The 18,387-nt window shown below is 42.6% G+C and overlaps 1 protein-coding gene across 16 annotated transcripts in view; it reads right to left on the reverse strand.

The window, feature by feature from the left end:
* The window catches only part of EYA4 (EYA transcriptional coactivator and phosphatase 4), a 614,551-nt gene that overhangs the window by 10,436 nt on the left and 585,728 nt on the right, over positions 1 to 18,387 (reverse strand). For all 16 annotated transcript variants that reach the window (XM_069235264.1, XM_069235265.1, XM_069235270.1 and 13 more), the window contains 3 exons: positions 10,589 to 10,647; positions 10,332 to 10,492; positions 2,480 to 2,594 (listed from right to left, as the gene is read on the reverse strand). In XM_069235264.1, the coding sequence (XP_069091365.1) occupies positions 2,480 to 2,594; positions 10,332 to 10,492; positions 10,589 to 10,647 (335 nt within the window). The remainder of the gene's footprint in view (positions 1 to 2,479; positions 2,595 to 10,331; positions 10,493 to 10,588; positions 10,648 to 18,387) is intronic.

Consider the following 18,387-nt stretch of genomic DNA (forward strand, 5'->3'; position numbering starts at 1 on the left):
GGTGACATTTGTATTAAAAAGGAAGATTTAGCCTGGCAAATGCTTCATTTTCACGCTGAGTAATGAGTATGTGGCACATGTATTTAGACACTTTTTAATTGCAGCATTGAGAACGCAGTTTGTTTTTTGGCATAATGGTCAATAAGCAAGCTCATTTCAGTTACGCAGATGGCTTTATCATTTAGATAAATTATTTAGGCATGACAGTTCGTTTTGACTTTCAATTCACAGCTACGCATATTTATCTTTATTTAGAGTATTACCTTTAGTGAGGAGTTCAGATTTTCATAATGGCATGTTTAGAGATACGTTGTACACACTGGTTTTGATGCAGCTGTTTTGTTTGCACCATAGATATCCCTGATGAAGGGCTTATGCCTGAAATGCATTGGATGTACAACTTTGTGTGTGTGAATAAAAGAGGAACATTTACTCTGTGTTGAGAGTTAAAGCCTGGATTGGCATCTCATACAAAAAAGGCCTGGATTGGCAATTTTGTTTCAGTGTGTACACTGTTAAACATATTGTAAGTGCAAAAGAAGAACAAGACTGAATGAAAAATGTTTGAACAAAATGATTAACTCTATAAAATGACTACATTGGATTATAATTTCTTTGACTTCATTAGCTGACACCCTAGTGATTTTGCACCTCAGGTCAGGTGCTATTCTGTCCACCAGCCATTGCCATAAAAAGGTTTATTTTGCGGGGTCGAAATGGTAGTTTGAAACTGGATGACAGGCTACAGGGGCAGGCCTGAGACATGCCTTAAAGTGCTACATTAGAAGGTGGTGCAATGAGTGCTACATTAGAAGGTGGTGCAATGAGTGCTGCAGGCCCACTAGTAGCATTTAATTTACAGGCCCTGGGTGCAGGTTGTACCATACACTAGGGACTTCCAAGTAAATTAAAGTGCCAATGAGATGTAGGCCAATTTTGCCATGCTTTAGGGAGAGAGCACAAACACTTTATCACTGGTTAGCAGTGGTTAAGAGCACAGAGTCCTAGTGCCAAAAATGAACAAATCTAGAAAACAGGAGGGGTGAAGGCAAAATGTTTGCGGGAATACCGCACCATGGATGTAGGGTCTAAAACCCCATCCTTTTTACCTTATTCAGTTTTTCAAGAGACCCACACTCCCTTCACCAGATGCTGTAAGAATGTAAAAATATCAGTTACGTATTGAAGAAAAAATCTCAAGAGAAGGTATTGCATGAGGTGTGTGTATGAAGAGTGCAAAAACATTTACAATAGTTTCTTGAGGACTTTATTCCTTTATATTACACTTCACTTGTTCAAGAGGAAAGCAACCACAGATGTTTAGAAGAGGTTACTCTAGCTCTGCAACAATAAACTTAGATCTGTGAATCTTCACACATTACCTCTTCAGTGGTAATATACACAACAATGCATGAAGGACACAGGCTAATCCTTTCCTCACAATGAAAGCGCCAAGGTAGGTGACTTAGCATGGACTCATCTCCACCAAGTGCAGATGAAGAAAAGACACCTGGTACTTTATGAATGTCTCTGAAATGATATGCTGACATCAAATATAGACACACAGGTGTGATAACAGCTACCCATACTATCCAAACAAAATGTGCACTGAATGCACGGTCTAATACCACACTACTCTGACACTTTGTTAAAATTTCACACTATCATGGCAGGGTTGGGAAAATGTTATCTGACAGTGCAACTAATACACAGACCCATGCTGGAAGGAAGTAGCATCAATCCACCATACACTCCCTATCAATCCCTTGTACAGTGGGTCAGCTGGGACAAACAAAAGTGTACCAAGGTGTGTATATCAAGTATCACCAGTATTTGACAAAACGTGTTATTCTCTTCCTGGCACAGCCAAGAGAAGGAGGCTGTGCCCACCCGGTAAAGCTTATAAAGGTAGTAGTTTATCCTAGATCAGTGGTTCCCAACCTGTGGTCTGGGGACCCCGGAGGGTCCGCAAACCCTCCTCAGGGGGTCTGTGACTTCTTAGAAAATTAAATAAAATTAACAGATTAGGTCCCCACTTTCAGTAATGACTCAGTGGGGGTTAGGGGGAGGGGTGTCCCTGGATTCCAGTAATGATTTATTGGGGGTCCCCGGATTCCAGTAATGATAAAGTGCGGGTCCACAGAAGTCAAACAGTTGGAAACCACTGTTCTAGATAAAATGAACAGTATAGTTACATACACAGTTTTAAAACGTGCTTCTAAGGAAGATTTTTTTTCCAAATGTCATTGGGTTGGTAGCATAAAAACTTAAAGCAAGCAATTAATGAAAAAAGTATTCATCAAAGAAGGTTAAGGATACCAATGACAGTAACTGAGGCAATAAAAAGGTGAGCAAACCCAACCCCAAAATACAATGGTAGCCACTTTATGGTGTTTGTTATCCAGCAGCAGGCATATATTGAAAGCAGCATGGCTTACAAGTACTTTGGCACACCTAAGCGCATGCATCAAGAACCTACCTCGTGCTAATAATTGATAATGATTTTAGTGCATTCGATAGCCACGAGTCTGTCAGGGCTTCAATCTCAGATCGTAGTTGTAGCCAGGCATCCCTTTTAGCTGGACCAAGGAGACCTTTAAAGGAAAAATAATTGAAAAAAAGTCCAAGAGAAATGCACATAAGCATGATGTTTTGGTGCTAATTCATAACTTCCTGTGAAATATGGTTTAATCATCATAATGACAGCCCCCAAACTACTTAAAAGAGCTTTAAGATTGTCAGGACTACAAGAATTATAAGGCAGAGGACCAAATTCATGAGGAAGGGATGTCTAACTAATGAAAAAAAAAACAATGTGGCACATTATCTGTTAATAATACCTATCCACTTGAGATAGAAACAACATTTTGGTGAAATCTGAAATTTTGCAAATTATGAAGTAAATGCAGTAAATTCGTAAAGATTTGTTAAATGCTGCAGGCACAGAATTGTCTAAATTTACTGACGCATCATTACCCACTGTCTGAAGGTAAACAAATCCTAGACACTCTAGTTCCAGTGACAATTTTAGCTGCACTTTGCAGAAAAAATCTTAGCAAGCTAATTCTTTAAAAAAAAAAAAATATATATATATATAGTTAGGTTCTGAATTTACTCCTACAAAATCATAGAGATTCATAAGTTAGAATTCTTTCAAGTAACTATAACTCGTGCCCTAAGGTAACTATAACTCGTGCCCTTGCCATGCACAGATTTCTTATCAATAATTTTATTACAAATGCTGCAGTGATAATCTCAAAGATGCCATACAAGATTTCATCAATGATATAATATATGGAGTAATTAGCTGTGCATGGCGAAGGCGCAAGTTATATTTACCTTACGGCCAAGTTATAGTTTTTCAAAAGAACTCTAACTATAACTGCTGAATTTCAATGATTTTGTACACGTAAATTCAGAACCTAACTATAATATCCCAGTAACCTTTATTTTTTTTAAGTGAATTTCTATGTTTATTTAATGTAAAGTCCTTTTAATTACTATGCGGCATTCCAAACCCTGCCTTGCACGGCCCTTGGCTTTGCACAGTGCAGTCTGGCAACCGGGTCTGTCTCAGTTAGTGGATCTGTGAATGGGTGCGTGAGTGTCTGAGTGGCTCTGAAAGTCGGTGTGTGAGTCTCTGAGTGGGATTGAGTGGGTGCATGAGTGTCTGAGTGGGCGCCGGAGTCTCTGAATGCATGTATGAGTGGATGAATTTGCGTATGACTGAGTGTTCTTTCTTTCCAATTTTTTCATTTTTGTGAATATTTTGCGTATAATTTGCAAAAATTTGTGAATTTTCACGAATACCATGCATGGTGATGAAAGATTATTTTAAACCTATAATTTGCCCATAAAACATACCTGTATCACTCCCCTGGGGTCAGGGTACCTTCATCGTGATTCGCTATGCCATTTTCAATTTGTATTTTCACCCCCGGTGACGGTGACATAAAATGGCGACTGCAACGTTTTAGTCCGGTTGTGGTCCGCCAACTGCAACACTTCTTTTTGCACGCGTATTTGTGAAAATTTGCGAAATATTTGCGAAGTCATCACAGCCAGAGATATACAGATTTATTTTCCCTTTAATATCTCAAAAAACTATTGGACGGATTTACACCAAATAAGCAGAATCGTAATCTGCGTACCGAAAGCTAGCTTTCTTCCAAATTTAGTGTAATTCTGTCCAGCGGTTCAGGCCGCAGACATGTCTAAAGGTCCTTTGGGAATTAAGATGAGAAACGCAACTTTTTTCACACAAACCCCCTTTGACTTTCCGTGAGCAACAAGAATTACTGCAACACTTTTTGGGGGGAAATTGTGTGAAGATTCGTCAAACATTGCCAAAGATATAGGCAAGTCAAAAAACACTTTTTCTATGGAAACATGGTCCTAACTATACCAACTGGACAGCAATTGTCCCTCAGAACCAGGTGTCTATTTGCTCTTCGATAATATGCAGATACGTTTTTTGTCCTAAAATCACTGTCTGTCGTATTATCTTCCTATTGTAATTTTACCACAATTACATTTTAAATCACACATCGAAAATTACTAAACTGTGGGTCATTTATATAATTTGTGCCTTAATCTTTTATCTTGCTTCTTGGCATGGTATAGTTTTTTTATTATCTAACTCAAAAGTACTGGTTTAACTCCCCTCAGAAGGATGACAGGCTGCGCTACCCACTCTGATTCAAAACTCTGACTTTCAGATCACATTAGGACAGAGCTGTGTAACTAGTGCTAAATTAAGTGAGCAATCTTGCAAGCAACATTTAAATTATAAGCTAAATAGGTATAACGAGAACACGAGAGGCACAGATATATTAAAACAATTCCAAGCGTACACGTGTCACAAAATGAATACTCCTTTTTGTAGTTTAAAAATGCTTTCTGAATTCAGCTTCTTGAGAATTCAGAACTACCCTGTTTCCAGTAGCATTGAGCCCTACACCAAAGGCTGCACTAAAACTAGGGCTAAGGAACGGTAAGTGTGAGGCTTTGATCATCTTTCCTCATCACTTCGAACAATAAGCTGTGTTCTATTAAACCTGAAACATGAATATGGCCACATGGAGGGCTAGACAATCGTTTTCACTTAGAAACGTATGTTTTTTAATGAGCATGTCTTCATCTGCGCATTTGTATTCCACTGAAACAACGATATGAAAACATCAGCCATTTGATTTGATTTTGCTTTTCCATTAAACAGCTCTTCTCGTGGATCACTCCTCTCGAAGGTAAGGCCCAAATAAATGTTCTTAAGCCTAAAAATGCTCAAGGCTGTTTCGTGTTTTACAAGGGTCCGTGCTTAATGTGAGTGGTGCCATCTGCCTCTCAAATGTCTTTACTTCTTTGTGAATTCTTCGCACAGAAATATGTTTTTTTAGGTCTAACATACCACACTGCGTTAACTGTCTATACGTGAAAGCCTCTTGTGGACCGCAATAAAACCTTACAGTGGCCTTACCATCGCTTTCCCGGCTTTGTGCGCGGTGATTTGACTTTCTCTTCTTGTGTTTGTCCCTTCCTGGAAACATACACTCTTTGTCATCATTTGGATTGGCTGATTTGTACCTGTACACTGCCCCTATTTGGGAGCTGCATGTGTTACTTTTCATTCAGCACTCCATTGTGTGATGCGCTCCCCCCCTCAACAACAAGGCACGCCCATCATTAAAGCGAGACCTATCAGCTTTGCCAACTTTTGTTTTACTTGATGTCGTTTTGAGCAGTAATACAGAACACTCAAGTAACACTCTAGTGATTCCAAAAGTAGCAGACCGCAACAAGACATCTTCTGCAGCTTCTTGCATTTGAACCCATACAAGCGTTCTTCATTTGGAGTTTTTTTCTGGTAGGTGCGTACTAGAGCAGAACAACACTGATATACTTATTTGTAACATTTCTTAATATCCTCTGGACCGGTCACATTGTTTTTGTAATCTTATATTTTTAAATTTAACCAAATACGTAAATTTCAGCATTTGTAGAATAGAACAAGAGTATCACATTATCACAGTGACTATAAGGGAGGTGATGCATCGGGGAGTAACTATAAAATATGCAGTTCTGACTAGCTTGGCCCACCAGCCTAACATAGAGGTTGTAGTAGCAATGTACTGCAGGTATAATGTAATCTAGAATAGAATGTACCATAGAAAGTCATGAACAATGATTAAGGTTAACATGATATGCATAAAGTGGCCACCATATGTCTCGAGGTCGAGAAATGTGAGGTGATAGGTTAGGGTCATTAAGCTCGGAGCAAGTGGTAAGATCTTTACACCACTATGCATACCTAGACGTAACTCACCCCTTCCAGTTCACAAAAACTCTTCTATTACCTAATAGGAGGACTAGTGCAAGAAATTTACAATAAGGTTTTGGAATTCCTTCAACATATCCCAATAATGCCATCAGTGGTGTAACAGCAAGAGCAAAGGTGTTCATCAACTGTAGCTCTCCCCACTTTCTCTGCCAAAACGAAAACACGTGAGGACAGGACCAAGCCACTAGTCGGGAATCCGCATTGAGGTAGCAACATCTCCAGCGGGTCTGTCCAGTCAGTGAGTTCACAAGGATTTTCAGGGGTGTTCAGCAAATAATCCGTAAAGGATTGGAAGCGGCCATTAACAAAGATTTCCCCAGCAGAGTGTAGCTCTCTGGGATGTAGTTATCTAACTACCCTGGGCTCGTTAATCATTTTCACGTGTGGGTTTAGGATGAAAGAGAGATGTAGAGAATATATCTCCCTTGTTGCAGCGAGTGTGTGAGTCTAGCCCAAGCCGACCCTGTACATTTGATCATATGTATCTCAGCATGGAAGTCAGATATGTTTAATAGCATGGCATTGTGTAACGCAGTGGGTTAACCAATCAAGCTTCTAGATTGCAGTGTGGTGATTGTCTAGTATGGTGGAGGCAGTAATGTGCAACCTGAGATTTTGCCATAATGTGATATATCTGAAAACTGGGGGCTGCAAAGCCTCCCTGTTTATATGGCAACTGCATTTTGAGAAATCCTAGGGTGCCAGCCCTCCTACTCAAATGGATTATGGGGGATCTGATCTGTCCACAAAAATAGAGAAGGGAAATTTATTTTAAGAGTGCTTTACCCAAACCAATCCTACCCAACACTATCTGAACAAAAAGTCATTCAATGTAATCAAATGTTTTGGCTGCGTCTAAAAAGGCCACTGACACAGTGAGGTTGGGATCGATTTGACAGGCAATGGTGAATAATGTGCAGAGATTATGTGCAGTAGATCTATCTGGAATAAAGCCAGACTGCTCTGGGCACACTAGATTGGGAAATATGGGAAGACGCCTGTTAGGAATGATTTTAGACAACATTTGTTATCTACATTTATTAGTGACAACACCACATGGGATTTACATACATGTGGTGGTTTTCCAGGTCTAAGGAGGGTAATCACAATTGCATTTCTAAGCATTGTGGGGAGTTTGTCACTTTTGAAGGCCTTGCTTAAGACCTCTTTTAGAATCGGTGCTAGTGCCTCTGAATATTATTTATAAAACTCCACAAGAGAACCATCTCTGCTGGGGTCAGGACCTCTACCATTCTTTTAGACAAAAGGTTGCTTGTGGCAGTGAATCTGGTACCCAGTTGGTACCAGTGAGCTGTGTCCCAGTCTTCTTCAGCATACTGTGAACCAAGCGTGTTTCCATAGTTGCCTCTAGTCTATTTTTAAGTGCAAATTTAAAATCTGCATAGGCTTGCTACATGGAAGCATCCCAGCCTCCACAACAATGGTGTTTGTGTGCGAGAGCATGTATGAGAAGAGCTTTGGAGGCTGCAGTGCAAAAGCATAAGCAAGTCTTATTTTCATTGAAATCACCCAAAGCCTGGATTCATGTTTAGTTTTTACAGTCATCATCGAAGGTATCCCGCCTGTGCCACCTCATTTACATTTATTCCAGTGTACATTGTTGGTAGTCACAGCACTGGTAATACAAAGGCACTCTATGCCCCAGTGACAGGCACCGATGGCAGGAAAGAGAATGCCAATTTGGGGATATAATAGGCATGAGAGTTACCATCCAGAGGCTTCTTTTGCCTTCTAAAAGGGATATTTATTTCCTTTCACTCCCGTTCAATGGCACAGGTCCGACGGAAAAGAACCAGAACAAACTTTGTATTCTGGGCGTCAGTACAACTGTCTGTGCTTTTATGGGGTGGTTTTAGGAAGCTACAATTATCTCTTCAACCTCATTTCGAGGAAATCACAGTAACCAACGTTCCAACGTTTTGGCGTGAGATGTGAAAAAAATGCAATAAGTAAAACAAAGTAGTAGGAACAATAGGGGGGGCGGGCAATCTAAAATCAAAACCGTTTCTCACCGGCAAAACGTGGGCAAACAAGCATATTAGGCTGCTGCTGTATAAATGCCAAACCGGTTTTATAAAAAGGTTTTTCAAACGGTAGTATAGAAAGCAATGTTCTGGAATAAACTCAATACCCCACACACACGAGGTTCATTTGCAATTGAATTCTGCACATCTGTATCCACCAATATGATTGGTATTTATCAAGCAAGATTTTAGAGTAAAAGTAACAAACGCAGCTTACTTTTTCAGTCTGGTCCACTTTCGTAAGCCAACCTACACATATACAGACATAAACTAAACCTTATGGATTAGCAACATCACACTGGAGTCAAGTGAGTGCTACTATAGGAAAAGACGACTGGAAAAAACAGCAATTACAGCAACAACCACCTAACTGGAGGTTTTGTTTTTTCTTGTTGAGTGTTATTGGCGGAGAAGACTGACGGACCTAAAAATATTGATTATATGACGGAACACCGAATTAAAAACAACTACTAACCTTAACAACGAGGTCGGAACACCGACCTCGTCCTTACTACTAATGATTTTACCACGAATGCCTTAACAACGATATTTCGTTGTAAAGGCATTCCTGATAAAATCATTAGCAATAGGCACCATTCACCCAACATCCCTCAACCCACCCCCCCAACCCCACCCCAAAACCCGCTGACCCCCCACCCACTCCCCAAAACCAAAAACTCCCCACCCCCCAACCCCACCCTAAAACCTAAAACCCCCTGACCACCCACCCACTCCCCAAAACCAAAAACGCCCCACCCCCCCAACCCCACCCCAAAACCTAAAACCCCCTGACCCCCCACCCACTCCCCAAAACCAAAAACGCCCCACCCCCCAACCCCACCCCAAAACCTAAAACCCCCTGACCCCCCACCCACTCCCCAAAACCAAAAACGCCCGACCCCCCCAACCCCACCCTAAAACCTAAAACCCCCTGACCCCCCACCTACTCCCCAAAACCAAAAACGCCCCACCCCTCCAACCCCAAAACCTAAAACCTAAAACCCCCTGACCCCCCACCCACTCCCCAAAACCAAAAACGCCCCACCCCCCCAACCCCACCCCAAAACCTAAAAACTCCTGACCACCCACCCACTCCCCAAAACCAAAAACGCCCCACCCCCCAAACCCATCCCAAAACCTAAAAACCCCTGACCCCCCACCCCCTCCCCAAAACCAAAAACGCCCCACCCCCCCAACCCCACCCCAAAACCTAAAACCCCCTGACCCCCCACCCACTCCCCAAAACCAAAAACGCCCCACCCCCCAACCCCACCCCAAAACCTAAAACCCCCTGACCCCCCACCCACTCCCCAAAACCAAAAACGCCCCATCCCCCCAACCACACCCCAAAACCTAAAAACCCCTGACCCCCTACCCACTCCCCAAAACCAAAAACGTCCCACCCCCCCAACCCCACCCCAAAACCTAAAAACCCCTGACCCCCCACCCCCTCCCCAAAACCAAAAACGCCCCACCCCCCAACCCCACCCCAAAACCTAAACCCACCACTTACCTTCGCCAACTCCCTTCTTTGTACCTTAACCTCGCATGTTCGTTGTTCAGAACATACGTAGTTAAGGCACAAAAATACGAAGTCGTGGTTAAAAAAAGCGTTGTTACGCTTTCGTTAACCACGACTTTCGTAATAAAAAAGTCGTAAAAAAGGATGTTTACCAAAAATATTGTATCCAGAATATGGACTTCCAAAATACTGTTAAGGATAGATAGATAGATAGATTATCATCAAGGTATACATATTGAATTAAGTACATTACTTAAATATATTTTCCTCCACAATATTTATGTAGTCAAAATCTCAATATTTTTGCAGCACACATTTTTATACTACACTCTTATGAATGCATACAATAATTCACCAAGCAAATACAATAATCAATCAGTGTAAAGTTGTCAAGATTCAAACCAAACACCTTTGCTTTGAAGCCTACCTCCAACATTGTTCTTGTACATATTGTATAGCTCTTTTACTCGTCGATACCGGAATGCCAGTTTCCGCATCCAGTCAACGCCCCCTCTCACACCCGTTGGCAAACACAGATTTGCACTGCTCGCTGCTGCATGGAATCCATCCGTTGCAAAACTGTAGGTACTAAGAGAAATGTCAGAGCATGCGTTGAAATATTCCATTCACCACTGCTAATGATTTTGAAATGTGAATGTCAGCTAACATGTTGCTTACACTTACCTTAAATCCTGCCCATTATCGTCAGAGGATACGTCGTCTATGTGCACTTGATCGCATTCCTAAGAAAATAAAATAAGATGGAAATTAGCTTTTGCATAAATTAGAATGAGACAGTACACATCTCAAAAACTGACTATCTCTGTATTTTATTGCATGTCCTATATAGGTATTCCTAAAGAAAAATTAAAATTTAGGATTTTAGATGGTGGCTTTTTGGTAATATTAGAGTGATAACAGTTGTGCTCTGTACTTCCTTTCTCGTTCCATATTTTTTCAGTAAAATGCTTTATCAAAAGAAAACCAGTCACTCGTTAGTGGGAGTAACCAAGAGATCATGAATTGAAATCATTAGGCGAGAAGGAATATTAGAACAGTGTCTCTTATTAGCGCAACAAAAGGTAATGCCTGGAAGCAAAAACACATTTTGCATTATCAAATATTGGATGGATAGTGTGGTGAAGCGACTTATTGAGCAGAAAATAAACACCAGTTCTGAAAATAAATGATCAATTTACACAAATGACAGCTAATGAGTGCAGTTTGCTTTGGATCGAAGGGACTTCACAGATTTGTTTTCAAATCAATTTCAAACGTCAGTACAGGAAAAAGTTTACCAAGTTTTAATACAGTGCTAAATCGTTTTAGTCGAAGTCTAAGGGATTCATATCAGAGATCATGAGAGCCAACCAAATCCCACTTGCATTATATGCTGTACTCAAGAGCAGGGGACTGATAAAACTAACAATAAAAGTTACTGGATGTCTCCTATGATGGACATATTTGTGGTGACAATCTTCAAGGAAGCTAGAACATATACAAGTGCTACCTAATCTAATATAAAATAGAAATGCTTTCTGTGTTGCCAGATTTTGAGAGCTGTCCCAAGCACAAAGCTGTCTAAATACAACCCCAACGGAAACCAGTATCACCCCAAAACCAGCCTCAAGTTGCACCCCTCATATTTTGTAAAAATAGCCTTCAGGAGACGTTTTAAGCATACTTCTCATTTGTATTCAAGTGTGTATAGTGAAAGAAGGTTCAAAGAGCACTCATGCACTTCCACAATAATTTTCAAATCTATTAATTACTACTCATTTGAAGATCAGTCTCGAGCTACCGACTGGAGCTTCGGTGAGGATCTGACGTCCTTAGAAGTGTCTGCAATCCTATAGGAAACAGTCAGGTGCAGTTGGTGAGCCATACCAGCTGGTCACAGCAGTAATCCTCCAGTCCGAGCCACAACTCGAACAGTTGGCCACAGAGATACTGCCAAGCCCTGCTGGCATAAGTGATTGCAGCATGGCTCACTACAAGCGCACACTCTTTGTGGTGGCTGCCCTAGAAAACTCTCATGCTTCGTCCCCATTAAGTTCACCGGTGACCTCTTCTGGCAAACGGGGTCACCGCTGTGCCAGACTGGTGCTTCCCGCATGGCGCACTTCATACAGCTGAGATCACGACGGCCCTCTCCTGGGATATGGGAGTCACCAGACTGTTCCTGCACATGGACAACAATCCAATCAGTGGGCAGCTGCTCTCTTCACACCTCACCAGGGCTACCTACAAGGCCTTGCTCCCTCCAACACTCTCCTCTTCCTCACAGGGCACAATGGTCTTGGCAAGCGGGCAGGAGAAGGTGCTCCAGGATTAAGGGCAGGTGGTCTTGGTTTCCCTGGGTGATATCTCCTTACCCACCAGCGGCACTAGCAATCCTTGGCCCCAGTCCGTGTCACAGGCAGAAGTCTTGTAGAGCTTCCCCATCTCACACAGCCCATCTGCCTTGGCAGATGATACATTTTTTGTGGACTCATCCTCCCCTTCTTATAGGCCTTTTCCAGACACCATATGTGACTTAGGGTATTTGAAGTTTTTATGTTAGGGTTCTGCTACTTCTGAAGTGGGCACTCCCCCTTTTCAGATTCCTTCAAAAAAGAGGTCTGTCACAACAGACATGGCTGTGATCATGATTGCAAAAAGAACAAGTGATGGACGGAATGCTGAACAATGTCAAACATCATCGTTTGTTTGCTGCCCATGCCATTCCAGTTTAGACCAAGCCATATGCAAATCAGTCTTGACCCTGTTCCCCATGGGAACAGTCCAGCCCGAACTGCCAGGCCTGGTCTTCCCTGGGCTGGAAACAAGCATCCTGGGACCGGTTTCGGGGTTTCACCCCTCATCAGCCAGGTTAGCTTGAATCCAGTGGCATGGGAAGCACGGGACCCACGTCTGGGCATACCATTCCCACTTAGGGTGACAAATGCAAAGAGAACAAGTGATAGACGGAATGCTGAACAATGTCAAACATTCACCCCCAGTACAGAGATCTGGGACTAAATCCATCGTTTTTTTGCTGCCCATGCCATTCCAGTTTAGACCCAGCCATATGCAAATCAGTCTTGATCCTATTCCCCATGGGAACAGTCCAGCCCGAACTGCCAGGCCAGGTCTTCCCTGGACTGGAAACAAGCATCCTGGGACCGGTTTCGGGGTTTCACCCCTCATCAGCCAGGCTAGCTTGAATCCAGTGGCATGGGAAGGACGGGACCCACGTCTGGGCATAACCTTCCCACTTAGGGTGACAAATGCAAAAAGAACAAGTGATGTACGGAATGCTGAACAATGTCAAATATTCACCCCCAGTACAGAGATCTGGGCCCAAATCCATCGTTTTTTTGCTGCCCATGCCATTCCAGTTTAGACCCAGCCATATGCAAATCAGTCTTGACCCTGTTCCCCATGGGAACAGTCCAGCCCAAACTGCCATGCCAGGTCTTCCCTGGACTGGAAACAAGCATCCTGGGACCGGATTCGGGGTTTCACCCCTCATCAGCCAGGCTAGCTTGAATCCAGTGGCATGGGGAGCACGGGACCCACGTCTGGGCATACCCTTCCCACTTAGGGTGACAAATGCAAAAAGAACAAGTGATGGACGGAATGCTGAACAATGTCAAACATTCACCCCCAGTACAGAGATCTGGGCCTAAATCCATCATTTTTTTGCTGCCCATGCCATTCCAGTTTAGACCCAGCCATATGCAAATCAGTCTTGACCCTGTTCCCCAGGGGAACAGTCCAGCCCGAACTGCCAGGCCAGGTCTTCCCTGGACTGGAAACAAGCATCCTGGGATCGGTTTCTGGGTTTCACCCCTCATCAGCCAGGCTAGCTTGAATCCAGTGGCATGGGAAGCACGGGACCCACGTCTGGGCATACCCTTCCCACTTAGGGTGACAAATGCAAAAAGAACAAGTGATAGACGGAATGCTGAACAATGTCAAACATTCACCCCCAGTAACGAGATCTGGGCCTAAATCCATAGTTTTTTTGCTGCCCATGCCATTCCAGTTTAGACCCAGCCATATGCAAATCAGTCTTGACCCTGTTCCCCATGGGAACAGTCCAGCCCGAACTGCCAGGCCAGGTCTTCCCTGGACTGGAAACAAGCCTCCTGGGACCGGTTTCAGGGTTTCACCCCTCATCAGCCAGGTTAGCTTGAATCCAGTGGCATGGGAAGCACGCGACCCACGTCTGGGCATACCCTTCCCACTTAGGGTGACAAATGCAAAAAGAACAAGTGATGGACGGAATGCTGAACAATGTCAAACATTCACCCCCAGTACAGAGATCTGGGCCTAAATCCATCGTTTTTTTGCTGCCCATGCCATTCCAGTTTAGACCCAGCCATATGCATTGTCCACAACATAATTCATGGGTGTTTACACCTGGATGTCAGCCACAGTGACATGTGCATCAAAAGGGTTAATCCCAAGTCCCCAGTCCCACACTGTGTTCAGCCCCCTTCCCCGTGATCTATCACTGAATCAAGATCAGTCTGAAATGTAAAGAGAGACTCTTCCCTCCAGTGTGTCCTAACATAGCTCACAGGAACATAACAATCCACAAATCTGTCTGGGGGGATTTCTCTCTTCCTCATGTCTTTACCAGGCAGGGCTGGGATTCTCAAAATGGGACACACTCAGTAAGTGAACGTTCAGAGCACACGTTCTGTTCAGCACTAATAACTCTAGGCATTGTATCCTTCCATGTACCTATGCATCCAGCACACACACTCAGTCTATGCATACTGTTCATCACTAAAGCTTTCCTATCTTTAAGAGGGGTGCTTTATTTCAAAACAACATGCAATGCCAGCACACACATACTGTGCACTGCACAACTCCTTACCAATCATATATTGTACTTTACGCTTAGCACACATACTGCTCAGCACATGCGGTTCCTATACACATAATGAACAGCACTACATCTCTCATGTAATGTATTCTTCCCAGGCATACACGCACCCAGCACATGTACTAACCACACATACTACAAAGTAATGCTCCCACTTTGTACTGTACCCATCCCCGCACACATCTAACTAACACAGAGTCACTACTCATGTGCTGCGCACCACTACTCTGGGTCCATCCCACTCTATTCCACTTCATCATTAGCAGTGTCCCGCTCTGACACCATCATTCACCACTGCAATCTCATTAGGTCATGTTGCCCCTTTACACCTATCACCCATCTAGGGTTTTAAGTGGAGCACGTTCTAAGACGGACTTTAAAAGTGGTCCCTATACGCCTATATTCCCTTACCTTATTTAACTGGCAAAAGTCTCCATTGATTTTTCAATAACTAATGTAAAACAAAAAATCTAGTGTAATCCATGTCAAGAAAACAGTCCCCTTCTACATTTCACATATTTTACTTCATCCTTGGTTATCTAAGAGTGAATTTTCCCAGAGGTGTTTAATTTTATTTTCTTCAACATATGACCCTTGTATGGTGCATACTGTGAACTTAGTCACTTTCAGGTATCTGAGTGAGTTCATGTTGTGGGTGGGTGTTTATGATGGGTCACAATTGAGAGCCCGGAGGCTGAAAGTAGTACACATTTCTTAAGGTGCGCACACCACATGTACAATCAATCCTTACCCTCTCTGTAGAGCTCACAGAATGATGCTAACATATACAGGGAGTGCAGAATTATTAGGCAAGTTGTATTTTTGAGGATTAATTTTATTATTGAACAACAACCATGTTCTCAATGAACCCAAAAAACTCATTAATATCTAAGCTGAATATTTTTGGAAGTAGTTTTTAGTTTGTTTTTAGTTTTAGCTATGTTAGGGGGATATCTGTGTGTGCAGGTGACTATTACTGTGCATAATTATTAGGCAACTTAACAAAAAAAAAATATATACCCATTTCAATTATTTATTATTACCAGTGAAACCAATATAACATCTCAACGTTCACAAATATACATTTCTGACATTCAAAAACAAATCAGTGACCAATATAGCCACCTTTCTTTGCAAGGACACTCAAAAGCCTGCCATCCATGGATTCTGTCAGTGTTTTGATCTGTTCACCATCAACATTGCGTGCAGCAGCAACCACAGCCTCCCAGACACTGTTCAGAGAGGTGTACTGTTTTCCCTCCTTGTAAATCTCACATTTGATGATGGACCACAGGTTCTCAATGGGGTTCAGATCAGGTGAACAAGGAGGCCATGTCATTAGATTTCCTTCTTTTATACCCTTTCTTGCCAGCCACGCTGTGGAGTACTTGGACGCGTGTGATGGAGCATTGTCCTGCATGAAAATCATGTTTTTCTTGAAGGATGCAGACTTCTTCCTGTACCACTGCTTGAAGAAGGTGTCTTCCAGGAACTGGCAGTAGGACTGGGAGTTGAGCTTGACTCCATCCTCAACCCGAAAAGGCCCCACAAGCTCATCTTTGATGATACCAGCCCAAACCAGTACTCCACCTCCACCTTACTGGCATCTGAGTCGGACTGGAGCTCTCTGCCCTTTACCAATCCAGCCACGGGCCCATCCATCTGGCCCATCAAGACTCACTCTTATTTCATCAGTCCATAAAACCTTAGAAAAATCAGTCTTGAGATATTTATTGGCCCAGTCTTGACATTTCAGCTTGTGTGTCTTGTTCAGTGGTGGTCGTCTTTCAGCCTTTCTTACCTTGGCCATGTCTCTGAGTATTGCACACCTTGTGCTTTTGGGCACTCCAGTGATGTTGCAGCTCTGAAATATGGCCAAACTGGTGGCAAGTGGCTTCGTGGCAGCTGCACGCTTGACTTTTCTCAGTTCATGGGCAGTTATTTTGCGCCTTGGTTTTTCCACACGCTTCTTGCGACCCTGTTGACTATTTTGAATGAAACGCTTGATTGTTCGATGATCACGCTTCAGAAGCTTTGCAATTTTAAGAGTGCTGCATCCCTCTGCAAGATATCTCACTATTTTTGACTTTTCGGAGCCTGTCAAGTCCTTCTTTTGACCCATTTTGCCAAAGGAAAGGAAGTTGCCTAATAATTATGCACACCTGATATAGGGTGTTGATGTCATTAGACCACACCCCTTCTCATTACAGAGATGCACATCACCTAATATGCTTAATTGGTAGTAGGCTTTCGAGCCTATACAGCTTGGAGTAAGACAACATGCATAAAGAGGATGATGTGGTCAAAATACTCATTTGCCTAATAATTCTGCACTCCCTGTATGCCAATTGTCAATGAAAGCAATACCCTCACAGTCAGACTGAATCACAACTATTTTCCGGTGCCCATATGGGCAAGGAGAGGCCATGGTTATTGGACTCTTTTCTCCCCACAACTTTCCGAAAACCTAATTCTGTGTATCTCATGCATTGTCTTTCTTCTTCAGCATAAGGGTTTCACTTCGTCCTTTTTATATATTCCCTTTCATCAGTGCATAATTTGATGTGGTTCTGGGCCAGGGACTATTGAATTTGTCCTGGTGTAATCTGTTGACACTAGGACTCATTCAGCAGCACCCACAGCATGTCTGCATTCCTTTCAGAGCAACAAACTGATGAAGATTTTTTCACTTCCAGCAGTGTCCAACCCAAAGGCCTCATTCAAAGGACCATCAGCCTGCTGTTGGGATCGCATCCTGACTCACAGGTATCTAGAGCCTAACACCTAGATGCTAATACAATGAAGGAAAACAAGGGCAGTCCGCTTATTTCACAAGTGCTTAAGAAAAAATATGATTTGGAGGTGTGTTTATGACGTCAGCACCTACATGTAAGGGATTTGTAGCAATGTAATAGTCAGATGTATTGCTCTGTATAAGTAAATGAACTACTGATCATTTAAACTGTACTCAATGTTTTCTTTTATTTAATTTCTTATGTAGCAGTTGTCATCACAGGATGAGGGTAGGGTGTCATAGCACTTTATATCATACACTTATTATACAGAGACAATGAATAATAAAAATGAGTAACTCAATTTACAGGGAATGTTACTTAAGACACTGAGGGTTAAAAGGTGTAGGAGCCACATATAATCTATACTGGTAGGCATAGGTGTGCATGTATATCCTGGATGCTGACTCATAGCTCATTATGCTATATTAGAAGGACTGCAACTTACCACTTCAAGTAACAAAAGAGCTATGCTCTGCCACAGGCACATTAACCCCTAAACTATGTTATTAGTCAATACTGTAACTAAATAAGATGCAGATCTCTGCAGTGAAGACATTAACTATCAGCATGGTCTTATTATTTACCCTCTGAAAGTTGGCGGGCACACGTGATCTCCGACTCAGCAGCAAGGTGGACAGGCTGACCAGTTAAGGATATTGTTCTCGTTCCTCCCAGGCTGGACCTCAAGCATGATGCACAAGTGACTTGAAAAACTCCTGAGTCACATGTATGAACACAATCTGTCATGAGGCAGTTGTGTTTTTTATGAATAAGTGGCAAAAATGTTGCACATTTGTGCGGGAAATAGC

The sequence above is a fragment of the Pleurodeles waltl genome, chromosome 5, assembly GCF_031143425.1.
Source record: "Pleurodeles waltl isolate 20211129_DDA chromosome 5, aPleWal1.hap1.20221129, whole genome shotgun sequence".
NCBI classification, from domain to species: Eukaryota; Metazoa; Chordata; class Amphibia; order Caudata; family Salamandridae; genus Pleurodeles; species Pleurodeles waltl.